The following is a 20350-nucleotide window of genomic DNA, read 5'->3' as shown; positions in this document are numbered from 1 at the left end:
TGTGTGTGTGTGTGTGTGTGTGTGTACATGTGCCTGTGCACACAGGTGTGAAGGCCAGAGGATGATGTTGGGTGTCCTGAGTTATCAGTCTCTGTTTCATTCCTTTGAGACCATTAAACTTGAAGCTTACTATTCGGGTTAGGCTGGCTGGCCAATGAGCTTTCAGGATCTTCCTGTTGTGCCCCCCCATCCCCTGCCTCTGCCCTCCATGTCTGCACTGGGGTTATAGACATGCACAGCCAGGTCTGGTCTTCTTAAAGTGAGAACTAAGACTTTGAATTCAGGTCCTCATACTTACACACGCAACAAGCACTTTTACCAGTACATCGAGCCCTCTCCCCAGCCTGGATGTTTGAAAATTACATTGGAGGAAAACGATATTAAAGATCACTAATCAAGTAGGCCTAGTAAATCAAACTGCAGCAAATCTTCCCAGAAAAATTCTGACTACAGACAACAATTTACAGACACAAAATTTGGCCCTAAAATTTTTGCTTCACCTCCCATCTTTGAATACCTTGAATTTTTTATAGTATACATTTTGTTTTGATATTTAATTAAAAATATTTACTTATGTATGTGTATCTGTGTGAGGGTAGATCTGTGGGATATCTTTCTGTATGTTGTGAATATGCGCTGCTTTGATTAGTTGATAAATAAAGCTGCATTGGCCTATGACAGGGCAGGATGGAGCCAGATGGGAAAATCCAAGGGAGATATTAAAAAGAGGAATGCAAAGGCAGGAAGTGACGCCATCCCGCTGTCTAGGGGAGCAGCATGTAATGGCACACAGGTAAAGCCATGGAACACATGGTGACATAGAGATTCATAGAAATGGCTGAGTTTAGTTGTAAGAACTAGCTAGCAAGAAAATTGAGCCATAGGCCATGGCCATGCAATTTGTAATTGATATAAGCCTCGTATGTTTATTTGGGTCTGAGCGGCTGCAGGACTGGGCGGGACACAGGAAAACTTCCAGCTACATTTGGATGCCCAACGTTTTGGCTTGACTTGCCACCTAAAACTCGAGAGAACTTAAAAAAAGATTCTAAAACAGAGCTAAAAACATCTTTCTAGTGTGTCTCTCAGGCCAGCCACAGCCTGAGGGCTTGAGCTAAACTATGGCGGGTTTGTGGCATGTGGGCTTGACCCACAGCATGATGGATTCTCACTGCAGTATACACAGAGGTGTCTCCAAGCCATGCAGTATGCTGTGTGGTGGATTTAGCTTTTGCTAGTACAAAAAAAAAAAAAAAAAAGTTTTTGAGTTACACACTGCTGGATGGAGGCATGGACCCATTGCCTCCCAGAGTCAGCCAAGAGCATGGCTCCCAGAGCTGGAGGTGAATTACCTCCACCATGCTGAAAAGCTGAAGTGAGCAGAGTGAGCAGACAAGGCTGCTGCTCCAGTCCTAAACATGCAGTTTAGCAGTTTAACATCTCTCCTGGTCAGAGAAGGATTATAGATTCACAATAAGTCAGATTCAGATAAAATAAAACTCTAAATGGTTTACAATGCATGTAAAAATGTATGTAGGCTTGGAAGAGAGAAGAAAAGGAGTACATGCAGTTATATAAAGAAATAACTTGCCGGGCGGTGGTGGCGCACGCCTTTAATCCCAGCACTTGGGAGGCAGAGCCAGGCGGAACTCTGTGAGTTTGAGGCCAGCCTGGACTACCAAGTGAGTCCCAGGAAAGGCACAAAGCTACACAGAGAAACCCTGTCTCAAAAAACCAAAAAAAAAAAAAAAAAAAAAAAAAAAAAAAAAAAAAAAGAAATAACTTTAAAAAATAAAGTTTTTTAAAGAGACAGTGAAAGTAATATAAAAAATAAGCCATGTGAAGACAGAAATCACACACAGAGTCTGGATTATATTGTGTTTGGGATTTTTTTTTCAAGACAGGGTTTCTCTGTATAGCTTTGGAGCCTTTCCTGGAACACACTCTGTAGCCCAGGCTGGCCTCAAACTCACAGAGATCCACCTGCCTCTGCCTCCCCAGTGCTGGGATTAAAGGCATGTGCCACCATTGCCTGGCACCTTTGGGATTTTTAACTACAGAAAGACATTTGATTGTAAAGGCTGCTGAGTTAAACCAATAGGTATATTTTAAAGGCATCTTGACTTCAAAGTTTGTGTCTAAGGATATGTTGCTTTGGAAAGAGGTTCTGCTTTTGTTTCCACAGAAGATGAGAACCTGTGGATTGCTTCCAGGCTCATATGGTTTGATTAGCCAAGACCCCCTGAAAGGTCTCTGATGACACCATGGCCCAGAAGAATCAACATCAAAAACAGCTTCAAGGCAACTGGTTCAGATGATGCAGCCTCACAGACTATTCCAGTCAAGACCATAATTTTAATTTTCTCAGGATCCCCATAAGATCACCAGCTCCCGCCGGGCGTTGGTGGCGCACGGCTGCACTCGGAGGCAAGCCAGGCGGATCTCTGTGAGTTCTGGCCAGCCTGGTACTCCAAGGAGCTCCAGGAAAGGCGCAAAGCTACACAGAAACCTTGTCTCGAAAAACCAAAAAAAAAAAAAAAAAAAAAAAAAAGATCGCCAGCTCCCTCAAGCAGCAGGAAGTAGTTTGAGAAGCTATGCTCAAATTCCCAAAATATTGTTTATAAATGTTTATTTTTATTTAAAGGGGTTGATTACAAATGCAATCTCTAAAGAAGAAAAGGGGATATAGATATGATAGGATAAAAGGGTAGATTATTAAACCTACTTTTAAAGAGCAACAACTTATTTGAAATGTTTTACATTGCTATGGATTTTAGTTTATTAATACAAATTTAAAGTTAATTTTGTTATACTGTATGTATATTTCTACTCATGTTTAAGGCATTATGTCTATACAACTTATTTAAAATTGTAATGTATCATTAAGAAATACAGATTAATAGTTAATCATCTATGATATACTTGTAGTCATGTTAATTTTTCTAGATATACATAAATATATTTCAATTAGGTAGATAATCTTCAAACACTTCAAAGACATATAGAATATGGCATTTAAAATGTTTTAAGAACTTTGCCTTTCTGGTCATTGAGACATGTCTGCTCCTGGCAGCACCAATCAACTTCAGAGAAGATAATGGGCATTGAAGAAACTCTATGGAGTTTGCTTTCTTTGTGGCAAAAGTTAGCCACTGGGTGAAAAAGTGCCCTTGCATCAACTGCTTGACAAAATTTTGTATAAACTGGACATGCAGGACACATAGGAAACTGACCAATGAACTTTGCAAGATGAGATGGTTCTTCAGGTTCCTGCTTCACAGAGTAGACTGCAAAATATTCTACAGGACACAGGGAGAAGCAACTAAAAAACTCTAGGCCTGTTGGCTGAAGATAGATGCCCCAATGTTACAGAGGAATTTTGGATGACTGTCCAGGAAGGCAGCTGTCTCTGTCATTTCTACATTTTTGGAAGTTACTTGCAATGCACTTCCTGTTTACTTAGGTAATATTATATCCTTCTGGGGTCTTTGATTTAGTTGAAGACTAGATAGTTATAATTTTTCTTAGTCATGATAAAAGATAAATTAGATATGAAACTTTAGACTCACAAATATAGGATAGATACAATATTTTCTTTAATTTTGCCAAATACAAATAGACTAGATCTTATTATAACTGTAATTCCTGCTTGATAACTGTTCTATTATATATAATTTTACTATGTTAAAGTTAAAACCTTCCTTTTTGATTAGGCAGAAAAGGGGAAGTATTGTGGATAATGCTTTTGTACACTGGTTTAATAAAATGCTGACTGGCCAGTAGCCAGGCAGGAAGTATAGGTGGGGTGAGCAGATGAGGAGAATGCTAGGATGAAGGGCAGTGTCAGAAGTCACCAGCCAGATGCAGAGGAGGTGAGATGACAAGGCAGAACTGAGAAAAGGTACCAAGCCACATGGCTAAACATAGATAAGAATTATGGGTTAATTTAAGTGTAAGAGTTAGTCAGTAATAAGCCTGAGCTAATGGATGAGCAGTTATAAATAATATTAAGCCTCTGAATGATTATTTTATAAGTGACTGTGGATCTGTGGGGAGCCAGGTGGGACCCGAGAAACCTTCCAGCTTCAAGGTAGGTGCACGTGTGTGGGTAGGTGCACATGGAGACCAGAAGAGGGTGTTGGATCCTTTGGAGCTTGTAACACTGGTATTATAAGTGTTGTGGATAACCCGATGTAGGTGCTGGGGTCCAAAGTCCTTATGATTGAGCAGTAAATACTCCTAACCTCTGATCCATCTCTTCAGCCCCTTGAACTTGATTTTTATATTACTGAAAGAGTAGTTTGATGTCCAGTGTTAGGGAAGAAGATTGGGTGTATGAAATGAAACAAGACTCATGTTCAGCTGCTTTATACCACCCAGGACCATCTGTCCAAGGGTGGAACTGACCTCAGTGGACTGAGCCCTCCCACATCAATCAACAATCTAGAAAATGTCCCACAGACATGCCCACTGGCCAATCAAATGGAGACATTTCCTTGATTCAGTAATCTTTCCCACTTGACTCTCAGTCATGTCAAGTTGACAAAGCCACCAGGAACACCACCCTTTACTCTTTGGGTATCTACCTCTCCAAACCTTGACTTCCTCCACGATTAGTTATTTGGGTTCTTTAGGCTTTTGCCTTTTAAACTTAGTTAAAAATACAAGAGAGAACTTCAGTGAACAAAAATATAAGCAGGTTAACAACAGATTCAAAGAAGTTGCTGAAGTATAATGCCATGATAAAGCTGGTAAGTTGTACTATCCTATCTTTAGTGATGGTGTGGTTTCACTGCCTTCATAAAAATATTATTTACTCTGCTACATAATGTCAACATTTTTGGAGGGCTCTTATTATGTAGCCTAGGTTTCTTAGACTCTCCTTGACATGCCTGCTCCACCTTCCAAGTGCTGAGGTTGTAGGTATGCACTGCCACGCCCAGTTACTACCAACTCTTAGGTCTCCACTACAGTATAAGCTATTTTAATGTGGGAATGTTTCTTTGAGCTGGAAGAACATAAAAATAGAACTATATTGCAAAACCCTCAAATAAGACCTGAACTATGTGTCATGCTGATTGTATTTTTGTTTTCTCAAATCCTTTCCTTAGGATTGAGATAGAATCAGCCAGAAGCATTACTAAATGCAAAGAGCTGTAGCCAAGATGGAACAATCCCTTGTAGTGTCTTGCATGTGCTAGGTGTTCCTTGAACATGTGGAGGAAAAACAAAGGATCAAATGAATGATAACAGTGTGGAAAGTGTTGACATCAAGAAGAACTTTAAAAATGTTATGTATTTTTTTTTAAATGTATCTAGTCTTCAGTTTTTTTCTATCCCAACCTCTCTAGGTTCTCAAGGAACTTTAAGCCAAATCACTATCCTTGAGCTCTTAGAGGCATTAGGAAAATTTTGACCTAGAGAGTCTAGAGATGTCATTAATTTTCTGTTCTTCTAACCTTTCTGTACTTATCTCTCTCTTCATTTAGCTCCTTGACTTTTTTCTCATAGTCTTTGAATTGCTTCCTTTCTTCTTCACTCCACAGAGCATCAGCTTTTGCCATGAAAGCCGGTTGAGGGATCACCTGGAGACACAAGGAAAAAGCATGCTCTAGCATCTATAAGCCACATCAGTGTAGCACTACAGTAAAACCTCCCAGCTCAGATGGCAGTTAAAAGGGGAAACATCTAGGGGAATAATCTGATGCTTTGATGGAAGAATGTGGGAAAGCCTTACAACCGAGTTCTTAGTTCCTATGACTCTGAGAGGATGATGATAATTTTAGGGTTGCCCAGACTCTTAAGTAACAAACTTAGATGGTGTTGGTATTTATGTAGCTAGAACTTCAGGAAGACCTGGAATGTCATGTCCCTGGTATATTTGAACAACTGTAGGTGGAAGCAAGATCACCATGCATGATGCTTGTTTGTTTGTGCTCATTATTTCTTCTTCTTCTTCTTTTTCTTCTTCTTCTTCTTCTTCTTCTTCTTCTTCTTCTTCTTCTTCTTCTTCCTCTTCCTCCTCCTCCTCCTCCTCCTCCTCCTCTTCCTCTTCTTCTTTCTCTTTCTCTTCCTCCTCCTCCCCCTCCTCCCCTTCCCCTCTTCCTCCTCCTCCTTCTTCTGGTGGTGGTGAATGTTTGTGAGAACAGAAGGCAAATTTGTTGTTGGTCCACTGTGGCATCTTTCTAGGTTAGGGAATATTGGGGTTGTAGGATTTCTAAAACTGAGTTTTACAGGGAACAAAAATGATGAACTTTATGTAGTTCTTTCTACCTCATTGCATTTTCCACAAAGATGGCAAAATATCTCACCATTCTCAAGATATCCTCCTTCTTGACTTCCAGAACACCTCCCATCATGTCCATGAGGCCTCTTTGCCTTGCATCGGAGGCCTGGGAAAGAACCAGGATCAGAGAAGGCATTTAAAACAGAGAGTTAACGTGTCAGGCGGTGCCTGCCTGCCGTTAGAATGATTACCTTTGGGACTTGGGAAGTGACAGTGATATGGGGGAGGGAACAGAAGGAGAGCAGCTGAGATTCAAGGGACCTCCGGACTGTGATAAATGCATGGTGTGTTTCAAGGATGGAAAGAAGGTTCTAGGTACCATTTGGGCAAAACCACATACCCGTGCTTGTTGCAATTGCTCCATTCCAAAGGGCATGGTCATCTCTGTTTTGGCTGATTGCCATGGAGGAATGTGTTTTTGAAATGAAATCTGAAAGAGAAAGTATAGTGTTTTTTTTTGTTTTGTTTTGTTTTGTTTTTTTGCTGCGTTTCTTAAAAAATATCAAGCCAGATTTTCCTTCCACATTCTGGGAAAAGTTAAATGGTATTAAGGGGGAGTTAAAGGAACATTCCAGATTTTCAACCATTTTTTTTTTTTTTTTTTTTACTGTGGTATGAAGAAGGTCTAAAATGAGAATGCTGGAAAAATGGAGCCTCACTTATCTATTAACTCTCAGGGACTGTCTCCTCTGGTAGGAGGTTTAGAAGAATCACCTAAGTCATATCCAAAAAGATAGAGGTCTTAGAGTTAAGAGCCTTGGGCAGTCAAGGAGCCATGAACCAGAATGTTCAGGCAGAACAGGAAACTCACTAGGCAAGGAGGAGGTGAGAGAAAGGGCCTGTGGACTTTATTCCCACTGGTGGCGTGAGTAGCCTGTGCAGGGGCCAGGCAGATCAGGGGCGGCAGAGATGTGGCAAAACAATTGTTCTCGCGAGTGTCGAACCGCTCCGAGCTACAGCTAAGCAGAGCTGGGGTTTCACTAACATTGTAGAAGTGACTGCCATGACCGGGGACCTCAGAGAGTGACAGGGTGAGGTCCTGGTTGTCACCTTGCTCCAGGTCTCACACAAGCACAGCACAGTGGAGGGAAGCGACTGTCCTCTGACTGCGACAATGGACAGTGTTCAGCTCTCAGCTCTTGTCCATGAGCTGGGAGACTGTGCTGACGCTACTTACCTTCTCTGTGCCTCACTTTCTTCATCTGTGAAATGGGGATCAAGCTTGTATAATCACAGATGTATTCCAGTCTTACTGGGGCACTTAGGATGGTACCTGGCATCTAACCCAGATTGCAAAAACTGTCACTTACTTCTAGACATGATTGTCTTTTGCCTCCAAATAATTTCAGTTTATTTCATACGCGTCAGAGGTTTCCTTTGTGTATTTTCTCTGTATTTTTAACTCAAAAAAGATGATATGTAGTCCTTTCTAAATACTTGGACTTTTTATTATCAATAAGAATAAAGATCCATCCGTCCCCTCTCCCTTGGGCCTGTATGCTTCAAATGACCAAGATAATTACCCAAACTCCATCAGCTTCACTGGCCTATGGGGTTCTACTTCAAGTACCTGTACCCGAGTTGGGTCAAGGAGCTCCTTCTCAGGCACACCTGGAGTTGGAACTGGAGAGTCTCACTGAGATGAGCTGTTCTCTTCAGTGAAAGAGACGCAAAGTGGAAAAACTGCACAGAGACACAAGCTAACTCTGAAGACCCCACAACATTCCCGCCCTGGGCTCCTGCTCCCCCTAGGTTGGATGTTGAGATCATCGCCGAATCCATGGGATTCATAAAAGAATCCTTTCTGATGCTGTGGCTACACTGCCTGCATTTATTCCCTGTAAATAAGCGCTGCCTAAAGCAGCAGCTTCCAATAATAGCGCAGACAAGAGGATGGACAACCAGAGCTGGGAAGACCTCCTGAGACACGGGGAGGGATAAGATGGCTGGCCTGTACCTCATCATCTTCCACAACAAGAGCTCTTTCTGGCTGCTCACAGTCTTCAAACACTGGTTGCCAGACTTTTTCTTCCAGTTCCAGGTCTGAAATAATTTCTTCAATTCTGACATTCTTTTCTCTTACGCGTGCAATTTCAAACTCTTTTTGTTTATAGGCAGCATCGAATTCACTATTGAAAGCCTTTTTTACCTTGTAAATGATATCCTGAAATAACAATAGGTTACTGAAGATACATCATATCTTACGTTTTTCCTGGTAACACAATTCCATATACACCTCTAAGATCATTCTAGAAATTATCATTTAGGAAGGTCAACGTCATCTTCCCGGACTGGTGCTTATAGTGAGTCATTTCTAGGTTTAATAATCTACAGTGCTAGCTAGCTGGGTTTGGATTAAGGCAGCAGCAAGATTTACACCCTAACCACCTCTCTCCTGTAATGTGAGCTGTGTTACAATTCAACATGCAGGGCTGCTGGGAAGTACTGATGGGCACTTGGAAGCTTATTGGACAATTCTACTCTTTTGCATGTCCTCAAAAATCTACCATAACATTTTATAAAGCAATGTACAGAACTCAGCACTTCTTCCATGGAAACTCGATGGAGGAGATGTGGAGAAAGGAAGCAATGGTGTTTGGAGAGTCTCCCAGAGAAGGACTGCTGTGCCTGGATGCTTCCTATGTAGAGTTGAGTCATTTTCAAATAGAAGGGGGATGTGAGTTAGGCAGCTAGGTCAGCCAATAGCCATGGTGGCAGCAGGATCCGAGTGGATTGCCCCAACTCAACTCAAGTGCTAAAGGTTCAACCCAAAGTGGCAATTCTGACTCTAACTCTGGTTTATGTTAAGCCATAGTCTGGTCCATTAGCTTCTCCCACTAAAGAGGAAATCATTAAAGTATGCTAGAAATGAATTTAACACCTGGCACCGGAGGTATTTTGGGCTCAATTGACCTCCTTATAGATACATGGCAACAAGGAAGAGGACCAGAAGCCGATCAGAGGTGACTAAACAGTTCTGTGTGTAAATAAACAGATGTGCTGTGGGTTGGAAGAGGAGGAGAAGGAAAGGATGGGAAGCAAGGCCTGAGTGACACGGAAATAGGAACACAAACTGCAGACACGGTTGAAGAACTTTTAAGAATGGGAATAGCGAATGGAATTTCAAACCATCTACAGTCTTAGCTGTTGATTACAAAAATATTCATTAGCATCTTCTCCATTCCAGGTGTGTTCTCAGGCTGACTCATTCGGCAGAAGTCAAGGAGTGTGAGCTTACAGCCAGAGGAGCCTCATGCTTATTTTGAGGCCATTGTATTTCTCTAAGTCAAGCAGACAGATGAGCAATCATATCCTGACCTCACAAGATTCCGAGTGATGCGTGAGTTACTGGGCACACGGAATTTAAGCATTTCTTTGAGCCAGCCAAATTTCTAATAAGATTGTCTGTTGAACCAGTTAAGGAAAAGCATTCCCTAGAAAACTTGGCATCATCAAGTCCATTTAGAATGGGTGGGAGTATCTCTGCATACAAGCTCTGTCTGTAAGACTTGGATGCTAGTCATCCATGTATTCCTCAAGCTTTATAGAGATGTCACTTGACTACTCTATGCTTCAGTGTGAGCCCTTGAAAGGCACCTTGTGGGGCAACATCAGAGTTTTTTTTTAATAAAAAAGAAATTCACTCACTTTTAGTAATATAATTTGATTGATTTTCTCCTCTCTGGAATGAAGTTCCAATTGGTTCGTCAACAAAGAGGTATCTGCCCCAAAATCAGGGCTCAAACTACCAAGTAGGTAATTGGGCAGACTGGTGTCTTTTACTGTCTTTTCTTCATCCTCTTCTTCTTCATCATCCTCTTCATGATGCTTTTTAATCAAAGTGGCTGACTGGACCTCTACGATTTCCTTCCGTAGCTAAGTATAGGGGGGAGTGACATGGAGGTCATGTAATCAGAATTCCATAAAGGGCAATTTTCAGGTGATTTAATTTTTTCAGCAAGCATTTTAAGAGGTTAAATTGTCTTGCCAACAATTTGGCTCAATGTGATGGATGCTGAAATGGCTGCAGAAGAGATTAAAGCTTCAGAAACTCATTCACTGTAAATCAAAAAAAATAAAAGCCACCCTTGCTAGTACATAGTATTTACGTTTTTGTGTCAGGATGATACCTGCTTGTAAATATTCTGAGTCTTTCTTGGTACTTAAACTCAAAAAATATATCTTCTCCTCATATTTTATCAAGGAACTTGTTCACATGGGATTAGAGAGTGTAAGTTGATTTAGGTATGCCTTCATTTTGTGCTTCAGAAAGAGGTGGTGCAAAGTTCCGGCCCAAACTAAGTTATGCCAAAGGGACACTTTTTACTGCTTTGATGGAGACTCTGGTTTAGAAATTGTAGCTGGGATTGCTTTAGGAAAACCATAAATTCCATTGACATAGATTCAGTTTCATCTTTGGTCAATGACCATAAAGCATGGCTGCTATGTAAGGAAGGACAAAGAAGAGATTGTAGACCCAGACAACCTCTGAGCAGGATGGGAACAGCACTCAAGTCACATTTTAAAAAAAGCAAATTCTCATACTTTAAGACTAATCGACATATAGGATATAGACTCCATTTTTTTATTATTTGGAAATAGGATTATAAATTTATGAGGATATAGTCTATACATTAGCAAGAACATATAAATATACATTATATGCAAACTTAGTATTAATTTAATCTCAGCATGAATCCATGTGATGGGGACTATCCTAGTGAGGGTTTCTGTTGCCATGATCAAACACCATGACAAAAGCATCTTGGGGAGGAAAGAGTTTATTTGGCTTACACTTCCACATCACTGCTCAATTACTGAAGAAAGTAAGGAAAGAACATGGAGGGAGGAGCTGATGCAGAGGCCACCGAGGGGTGCTGCTTACTAGTGTGCTCAGCTTGCTTTATTATGGAACCTCAGGCCACCAGCCCAGGGAAGGCACCACCCACAATGGGCTGAGCTCTCCCACATCCATCACTAATTAAGAAAATGTTCTACAGCCCGATCTTATGGAGGCATTTTCTCAATTGAGGTTCCTTCAATTCCGAAGACTCCAGCTTGAGTCAAGTTGATGTAAAACTAGCCAGCACAGGGACCCTTAATAAATGACATCATATACATAAGTACACACATGCGGTTAAAGTGGTACCTTAAGACACTCCGCCTCAGTCTTCTTTTGCTGCACAACTCTCTTCAACTGCTGCAGCTCTTCTTCTGTGCGCTCCTTCATGGGGAAGTTCTCAACCACATAGGGGATATGAAAGCACTTGGGTGGAGATGGAGATGAGACAGGTTCATTTTCTACGATACTTGTGGGCATCAGGGAAGCCTAGGGGCCGTTCCCTCCCATCCAAATCAATCCAGAGGTTATTACACAATAAGTGAAATTGACCCTGGAAACCCTTAAAACAAAGCCATGTGATGCTGTTCTAACGGCCATAACCTTTCACAAGACAGCATGCTTTTCTGAAGGGATTCTTTCTAGGACGGTGATTCTCAACAACTTTCTCCACATCCCCCTTCTCTCCTGGAAATTTTGGGAGTGTCTTGAGACTTTTTCTATTGCTGCTATGGTAGTATAAAGATGTCCCTGTTAGCAGATAGAGGCCAAGGAGGGTGCAAACACCCATCAGTACATATGACAGCCTTGTCAACAAAGCATCGTCCACCTCCACAGGCGCCACGTGTGCTACCCAATCACAGGGATGCACAGCGGCTGTAAACATGGTCACCCAAATGGGGATGGGTAGGGAAAGGCCTATTTGAAGGAGGGAAGTGGTGCTGTTAGTAGCCATTTAAGGACCTAAGCATAGACGGAGATGTCTGATTACCCTATGTGTACCCTACACGAAGAGGTAGAGGAGTGGCTGGTTACAGCACAGGAAGGTAAGGGAGGTAGAAATGTGAGCGGTGTTTTGTCTCCTTTTAACCTACGTGGAACTTGAGTTAGACAGCCTTTTGTGGTGGAAGGCACTAAGAGGAGGATACGTGCGGAGCATCACAGAGGACAGAGGAAAAGGCTCTAAGAGTAACCTGGAAATGCACTGTCTTTGAAGCATGTGAGACTGAGCAGAGGGATGGATGACTTAAAGGAAAGCCACATGTCTGTGGAATTCAGGGCGGTGGGGGTGTAGGGTGTGGGTGTGGGGTAACAAGGCCTGCTCTGGATGCTCTGTTGTGTGGATTTTCTTTACTTTTTAAAAAAGTTACGTGATAAATGTTCTTCTTTCTTTCTCTCTCTCTCTCTTCTTTCTTTCTTTCTTTCTTTCTTTCTTTCTTTCTTTCTTTCTCTCTCTCTCTCTCTCTCTCTCTCTCTCTCTCTCTCTCTCTCTCTCTCTCTCCCTTTCTTTTTAAATGAAAATCCTCATCGGTGGGGATTCTATGCCTGGGGTTGTACATCTATTTGTTACCTTTAGGGCTCGGCCCTTCACAGCCATGGAATTCCAGCACTCTTCCCTGATGAGCTCAGTTAAGTAGCTCTTGGCTAAGTTATGCATCTCCACTTCTTTTCTTATCTTGGAGAAAGGGAAAAGATACAAGTGAAAATATAGCCCCTTAGGGAAAAAATATGCTATCATCAGCTCACTCACTAGCCAGAGCTGTCCACTTAGTGGGAGCGTTTTTTATAGGATTTCCCCCACACCTTCAGCTGCCCTGCGCTGTGGTGAACTTCTGACTCACACAGACTTAGTTTGAGAATGCTTCCTAAGGCTTGGATCAAGGCTTAGATTCCCTGCCTTGAAGACTGACGTGTCAACACAAATGCCTGTAAGGGTGGCCAGATCGCATCCATGAACCAAAAGGGTTGTGTGGACAGACCTCCTGGGGGTAATGAAAGCAGGATGACTGGTCTAGACAGACCTGGGGGAAGTTAAGTGCACGTGTAGAAACATGCACATGCGTGTGTATGCACATGCTAAAGGACAAGCTCAGGTGTCGCTTCTCAGGACACCTTGTCTTTTGAGACAGGATTGCTCACTGTCCTGGGGCTCTCCAGGTAAACTAGGTTGCTGGTCTGTTGCGTTTCAGGGACTTCCTACCCCAGCCTTCCCAGTGCTAGGATTACAGGGACAGGCAGCTACACCCAATTTTGTTTGTTTTTAAGTCTTCCCAGTCCCGTCTTCCTGTTTAATCAAAAGAAGACTGGAATCCATACTTGTATGTGATGTAGGAGGATATGCAATGCTTCATTCTGGTCAAGACATATCGAAGGGCCAGTTCGTGGCCCGTGTCTGGAAGTGTTTACTTAATTCCTCTATTATTTATGTGTTTACAATAAAAAGAACACCCACTTATCTAGGGAACTAGATTATTTATTTTAAAAACTTATAAGCATATGTGTAACTTCAGTTGGCTTTATCTGCTGATATTTCTGAATAGATAAGCAATTAAGTGTCCCTATGTCAGACTGCTCAAAGGCGTGTGTGTGTGTGTGTGTGTGTGTGTGTGTGTGTGTGTCAGTGTGTGTGTGTGAATCGCAGCAGTCCTTGTTCCTTAGGCTCCTCTCTAACCACTTCCTGGCGTTTCACTTTGGTGGCAGGATTATTTACAAACCAGTTAAGAATAATCTCTCAGATTACTTTTTTCACATTCTTTTTTTATTTATTTTGTTTTCTAAGCAAATGACTTTGATTTGCATTTCATTTCTTTTTTAGTTCTGATCCACCGAGTCAACGGCTGACACAGTTGTCCTTGACACACCAGTTGTCTTCTAGCCTCTACCCACCTGCTGAAGCTCTTCCATCAACTCCTTCAGATTCAGTGTCCGGGATGGTGACCGGGCTTTGTGTCTTCCTCTACTGGGGACCCCAGTGGCTGGGGCTGACTAGAGCCCTAAGGTCACTGAGACCCCCAACTCAGGGTCCCACCTCTTCTCCCATGGACTCATATTTTGCTCCCAAGTGTGATGATAACTAGGCGGGTTTATGCCGCCAGCTGTTAGTCATTCTCTTCAGGAGAGCTAAATCCAGTTTGGGGAAGCTAACACGGGAAGAGCCTTTCTCGACATCATTTTATGTGTTTCATGTCATTTTGGGGCTTCAGGGAGGCACCTTCCTACCTTTGCTACCTCTTCCTCGCTTTCATCGTGAAGTCTTTCTAGCTCCTCGAGGTCCAGGCAGAATTCCTGCTGCTCTAATTTTGCGATCGGTTCCACCTTTTCATTTTCTTCCATCATACTCATAATCTGAAGTTTGAAATAAGAAAGGGTGTTGGCAGGTAAAGAGTTGAACAATAAAAAAGCGTTGTATTTCTCTAAACATACTATGGAATAAAGAATTTGATTCTAGGCGTATTGTGGTTATTAAAGTTTTAGGTTTGATACTTAGAAATTCATTCATCTAATAACAACAACAATGATTTGTCACTGTGGTGGAGCAGATTCACTGAGGAGACAAGTCTCTGGTCAAACAGGTCAGGAGGTTCTTTGCTTCGGGAAATGGCTATAGAGAATTACATTGGTTAGGTTAATTGAGGTAGGAAGAGTCTCTGTGAAAGTCAGTGGCTCTTCTCTGGGCTTGGGTCCTGAACCAAATCAAAAGGAAAAATTGGGAAACTTAATTGTTTATTTATTAAAGGATCTAAATGGATAAAGCTTGTTGAAGTAACACATGGGCTTCTAAACAAAAACAAAACAAAACAAAACACCAAAAAAGTAAACTGCCTGGTCCCCAGATTAAGTGGGAATTCTTTTTATTGTGGACATAAATAGAGGAATTAAGCAAGCATCCGTTGTTCTCATCTTCCTGAGTGCAGACATCATGTGACCAGCAGCTTCAAGCTCCTTCCTCCTCAGCTTCCCCACCAAGCACCTTGAACTGTGAGCTCAAATAAGCCCTCCCGACCTTCAGCTGCTTTGTCAGGGTATTTTATCATAGCAACAGAAAAGTAACCAAGACAGTCACAAACGGGTCTTAAAATTCAAATAGCAAAGCAGATGTCCACAAAATATGTTTTGAGAAAGAAGTGTGAAGTCACCTAGTAACCATACACATGGTCAAACAATTCTCTAATGCAGCCCTGCTGTGTGAAGCAAGCTCAGATCTCACTAGGAAACCTCTGGGGGCCTCCACAGGACCCCACTGTTTAACATTAGATTGTGATATAGCTGAGTTTTGATCCTGTTAGAACACCCTGGAAACCTCAGGAGTTTAGATCCTCATATCGTGTGAAACCAAGTAAGATGAAAATGTAATTTTTGATGGAAGGCTGATGCACTTCAGTGCATGCAACCATATGCAACTTTGATAGAAGGCTGATGCACTTCAGTGCATGCAGCCATATGTAACTTTGATGGAAGGCTGATGCACTTCAGTGCATGCAGCCATATGTAACTTTGATGGAAGGCTGATGCACTTCAGTGCATGCAGCCATATGTAGTATTTGATGGAAGGCTGATGCATTTCAGTACATGCAACTATGGCACTTACAGTTCTAGAAAGCTCCTTGATCCCTCTTTTGATCTCTTTTCTCTTCTGTGAAAACATTTTGACCTCGTTTTTGATGGCCTGAAATGGAGCAAGCACTTCACTTAATAAGGCAAGAGAGGATGACGGGGAGAGATGACGAGTTACTTTGATACATACATGCATAGGTAGCACTTCTTTAAAACTGAAATAGAACATTTGCAAAGACTACAATCTAAAATACATGGGGCAGGGGAGGCATGGCTCAGCCAGTAAAGACTTGCCGCACAATTGTGAGAACCAAAGTTTGGATCCCCCAGAACACACATAAATGCCGGATGGGTCTGGCAGCCCACCTATAATTCCAGCCTCAGAAGGCAGAGTCCCAGAGCAAGCTAGATAGCAACACTAACCATATTGGTAAACTCCAAGTTTGATTGAGACCCTGCTTCAGTGAGGAAGTGGAAGAGTGATGGAGAATATTTCTGACATCAACTTTGAGTTTCACATGCATGCACATATGCACACGAGCCAACACATGAATATGCATTGAAGAAAAACAGAAGACAAACAAACTCTGAAGTCACATTCCTGCGATCCCTTGCTTACATCTAATGGTATTTGTAAATGACCACTGAATCAACTTCAAACTGGTGTCAGTCATACAAATCTGAAGTAAGTAGAGGAAATCAAATAGTGAATAACTGACAAAGGAAAACCAGGCTAGCGTGTTCTTCGACCTGAACTTGGGTGAGACTGGATCCAGACACTGCCTTCAGCCTGCTGTTTGTGATGTCCTCAGCCACCGCAGCCTTTCTGGTCCCATCCACCCCTTTAAGACAACATTCCTCAAAACACAAAACTGGAGTTTCATGGGTTCTTCTTAGCTTTGGCTTTCCTGGATACTTTTGTTGGATTTCAGGTCAAGTATATACATATTTTTTCTTGTTGTTTTTTCGAGACAGGGTTTCTCTGTGTAGCCCTGGCCGTCCTGGAACTCGCTGTGGCTTAGATGTGTATTTGCTTTTAGGAAAGTCATTTGTACAACGCAATGCACCACAAGGAGTGTCTCACATAACATTCCAACTTTCCCCTAGGTTTCCATAGAAACAGAATACAGTTGGCACATCGCAGAGTGTTAATTCAAACCCATCTCATGCTTTATAAATACCTTTCCATAGGCTGGGCATGGTAGTGCACACCTTTAGTCCCAGCACTCAGGAGGCAGAGGCAGGTGGATCTCTGTGAGTCTGAGGCCAAGCCTGGTCTACAAAGTGGTTTCCAGGACAGCCAGGGCCACACAGAAACCCTGTCTCAAATAAACAAGTAAACAAATACATACATACATACATACATACATACATACATACATACATACATACCTCTTCCCTTTTTTGTTGGATCCAGGAAATTTCCTTCTTAGGATTGATGCCTAATTCCTCTTGTGATGAATCCAAGCTCAACTTTTTCTGAGAGATTAGAAGCACACAGATAGTTCTTAAAAACCATCCAATTCTTTTCTCACCCTACTTCACTGAATCCCTTTGCACTTGTCTCATTTAAAAATAACTCTAGACATGTGCCTGCCTAGACAAAGTCTTTAATCCTCACACCTCTGCCACCATGGAAATAAAGATGTTCTAAAGACTTATTGCTGTGGAAATTACTTCAACTATGTAAAGATGTGTTACATTTGTTTCTGCTGTGGAATATTTAACTGTGTAAAGGGGTGTTACATTTGTTTATGCTGCATTTGTTTAACAATGTAACGTTATGTTACACTTGTTTGTGCTGTATTTGTTTAACTATGTAAAGATGGGTTGCATTTGTTTCACCTTGACTGCCTAAGGCACCTGATTGGTCTAATAAAAAGCTGAACCGTCAATAGATAGGCAGGAGAAAGGATAGGTGGAGGAGGGGGCTGGCCGGCATGGAGAATAAATAGGAGAAATGAGAGATCAAGAAAAAGAGAGAAGGGAATGGGGAGGAAGAAGGGGACATGCCTGTGGCCAGAAGCCAGGCAGCTACCAGACAGGCAGACAGAGAAATAGCAGGAAAGATATACAGAAGGAAGAAAGGTTAAAAAGTTCCAAGGCAAAAAATAGATAAAGAGAAACAGGTTCATTTAAGTTAAAAGAGCTAGCAAGAAACGTGTCTGTGCTGGGCTGAGCATTCATAACCAGTAAGCCTCTGTGTTAGGTTTGGCTGGTCCCGCACATCACATACCAAGTCCTTGTCCCTTTGTCATGAGTTCTCTGGCCCCTCCTCTTCGCAAGGGGGCGCCCTCTTTATGTCTGATTGTATGGAGAGGCTAGTCCAGCAAACACTGCTGTATGGACCATTCTTCTCTCATGGATAGCACTTGGTCACTAATCAGCTGTTTGCTTATGTAACTGTATCTCTGAGCACCAGCAGCCCCATTGGAATGGAACATCAGAAAAAAAAAATTTTCTTCTCCATCATGGTTGTGTCTGTCTTAGACTAACACTTTGTAGGTACCCAAGAGTTATTTGTTGAACCACTTTCTACTCAGTTGTGATAATTCTCCTTTTGTGGATCCATATTTAAAAATATAATAGGCAGAGGCAAGTCGATCTCTGAGTTTGAGGCTAGCCTGCAATATAAGTGAGTTCCATGCCAGCCAATGCTATATAATAAGACTTTGTCTTAGAAATAAAAACAAAAACAAAACAAACAAAAACCAACCAGCCCATAATTGGCAGTGAAAGTGTAAAAAACACCCTAAGCAAAGCGTCATTGCTTCTGAACGCCCATCTAACTGTGAAAGCCAGCGAGGTGTACAGAGTGTGAGCGCAGACAGCTATGGCAGTGATTTCCTCAAGCTCGCTAGATGATAAAGTGATTTTGATTTTATTTTAAAAAGCATTTGTTGAAGAAGCGAACAAACACTGTTTTCTAGCCACTTTCTAAGCCATGACTATGACAAAGGCACAAGTACTGCTCTGCCCAGACACCAATGTTGGTTAAAAAAAAAAAAAAAAAAAAAAAAACAAACAAAAAAAAAAACTTTTTTTTTTAAGCAAACACAGATCTTACAGTCTAAGCGAAATTTGAGATATAATATTTGTGATCATTTTAAGAAAAGCTGAATTTTCTATCAGATGTAGCTTATACTCTAGTTGAAAAATCACTGAACATCTGGGTACGAAGAAATAGCATTAAATAAGTGCTTAAAGAAAACTCTGAACTGAAAACCCCCGTGTTATTTATAGAGGGAGAAAGCAAGCTAGCTACACTGGATTCAGCTGGCTCCTCCTCTTCTTGCTCCACATGTTTGGAAAGTCCTCCTGATGCAGCTAAATATTCATTCTCTCTTTCCATTGTGTTGTTCAAAGTGGCTGTTAGTTGCTGGTAGTATTCCAAGATATCACTTGCTAAGTTTGGTCCAAGCCGCCTAAGTAGAGAGAGAGAGAGAGAGAGAGAGAGAGAGAGAGAGAGAGAGAGAGAGAGAGAGAGAGAGAGAGAACATAACCATAAAATCTGCTTAAAATAATCACATTTAGCAGTGTTATTTCCAGAAGACTACACAAAGAAACATGGGGAGTTCTCCACGGTGCCCTCTACCCACTGGGCCCCTTTTTCTCAGAAGAGGACCCTTCATGGACTTCTAAGGACACAGGCTCCTAACCCTTCTTGGGTGGTCTCTCCTTATGTTGTCCTGTACCCTCACCCAAAAATGGAAGAGCCGCACAGAAGAACCACAGCTGTACCTGAGCCCCCAGAATGCACCAGGCTTCAACATATACGTGATCTCATTATTGGATCTATCCCTCACAGCCCACCCCAAAAGGTTATTTCCACGCCACACACCAGGGCATCTCAACCTTCATGCTAATATAACGGGGAGGGCTTGGGAAAACACATTCCTGGGCCTCTTTACTCTGCTGGTTGGTTTTTATTGTCACCTGGGAAAAGGGGCCATCAGTTGAACTGCCTCCATTAACCTGGCCTGGGATCACGTCTCCTGGACATTATCTCGATTGCTGATGTAACAGGGCCCAGCACACAGTGAACTACACCATCCCTTAGTAGGTGGGTCTGTGCTGTATAAACAAGCCAGGGGAGCTTATGTAACTCTATCCAGCAAGCAGTGTAGTTCTGAGGTTTCTACTTCAAGCTCCTACCTTGAGCTTCTGCCTTGGCTTCCCCCAATGTCACACTACTAACCTGTAAGCTGAAATAAACCTTCTCATCCCCAAGTTTCTTCTGGTCGTGGCATTTATCAGGGCAACAGAAAGGCCAACTAGGACGGATGTGACACTCTGAGGCTGGCAGAGGGGGTGGTACCCATATACGGATTTCCAACAAGTTCACAGAAGCTGCAGACTACCAACCTTGAGCAACACTGTGAGTCTCAACCTTGCTAATGCTGTGAGACTTTAATATAGTTCTTTACATTGTGATGACTTCCAACCACAAAATTATTTTGTCGTTACTTCATAACTGTAATTTTGTTACTGTTATGAATCATAATGTAGATAATCGATGTGCGGGATATCTGGTATGACCCAGGGGTTGAGAACCACTGACTTAGAGGAATCATCGAATGCCTCTGGGTCACAAGGCTTGCAAGTCCTGGACCAAGGTTCAGGACTTTGTTTAGTGTGGAGTTCAGATGGTCTTCCTTTTCTAAACAGAG

At 42.1% G+C, this 20350-nt stretch overlaps 1 protein-coding gene across 1 annotated transcript in view; it reads right to left on the bottom strand.

The window, feature by feature from the left end:
• Nucleotides 1-20350, bottom strand: part of Cfap43 (cilia and flagella associated protein 43) — a 102776-nt gene that overhangs the window by 17845 nt on the left and 64581 nt on the right. The window contains exons 17-27 of the mRNA XM_028874652.2: nt 18946-19105; nt 17073-17159; nt 15715-15792; nt 14346-14471; nt 12697-12801; nt 11436-11552; nt 9935-10162; nt 8244-8450; nt 6627-6716; nt 6312-6392; nt 5460-5585 (exon numbers count right to left, since the gene is read on the bottom strand). Of these exons, the coding sequence (XP_028730485.1) occupies nt 5460-5585; nt 6312-6392; nt 6627-6716; nt 8244-8450; nt 9935-10162; nt 11436-11552; nt 12697-12801; nt 14346-14471; nt 15715-15792; nt 17073-17159; nt 18946-19105 (1405 nt within the window). The remainder of the gene's footprint in view (nt 1-5459; nt 5586-6311; nt 6393-6626; nt 6717-8243; nt 8451-9934; nt 10163-11435; nt 11553-12696; nt 12802-14345; nt 14472-15714; nt 15793-17072; nt 17160-18945; nt 19106-20350) is intronic.

This window comes from Peromyscus leucopus, chromosome 1 (assembly GCF_004664715.2).
Source record: "Peromyscus leucopus breed LL Stock chromosome 1, UCI_PerLeu_2.1, whole genome shotgun sequence".
Taxonomy (NCBI): Eukaryota; Metazoa; Chordata; class Mammalia; order Rodentia; family Cricetidae; genus Peromyscus; species Peromyscus leucopus.
Note: the sequence above shows the minus strand (reverse complement) of the source record. Positions and strands in the feature narration are given on the sequence as shown.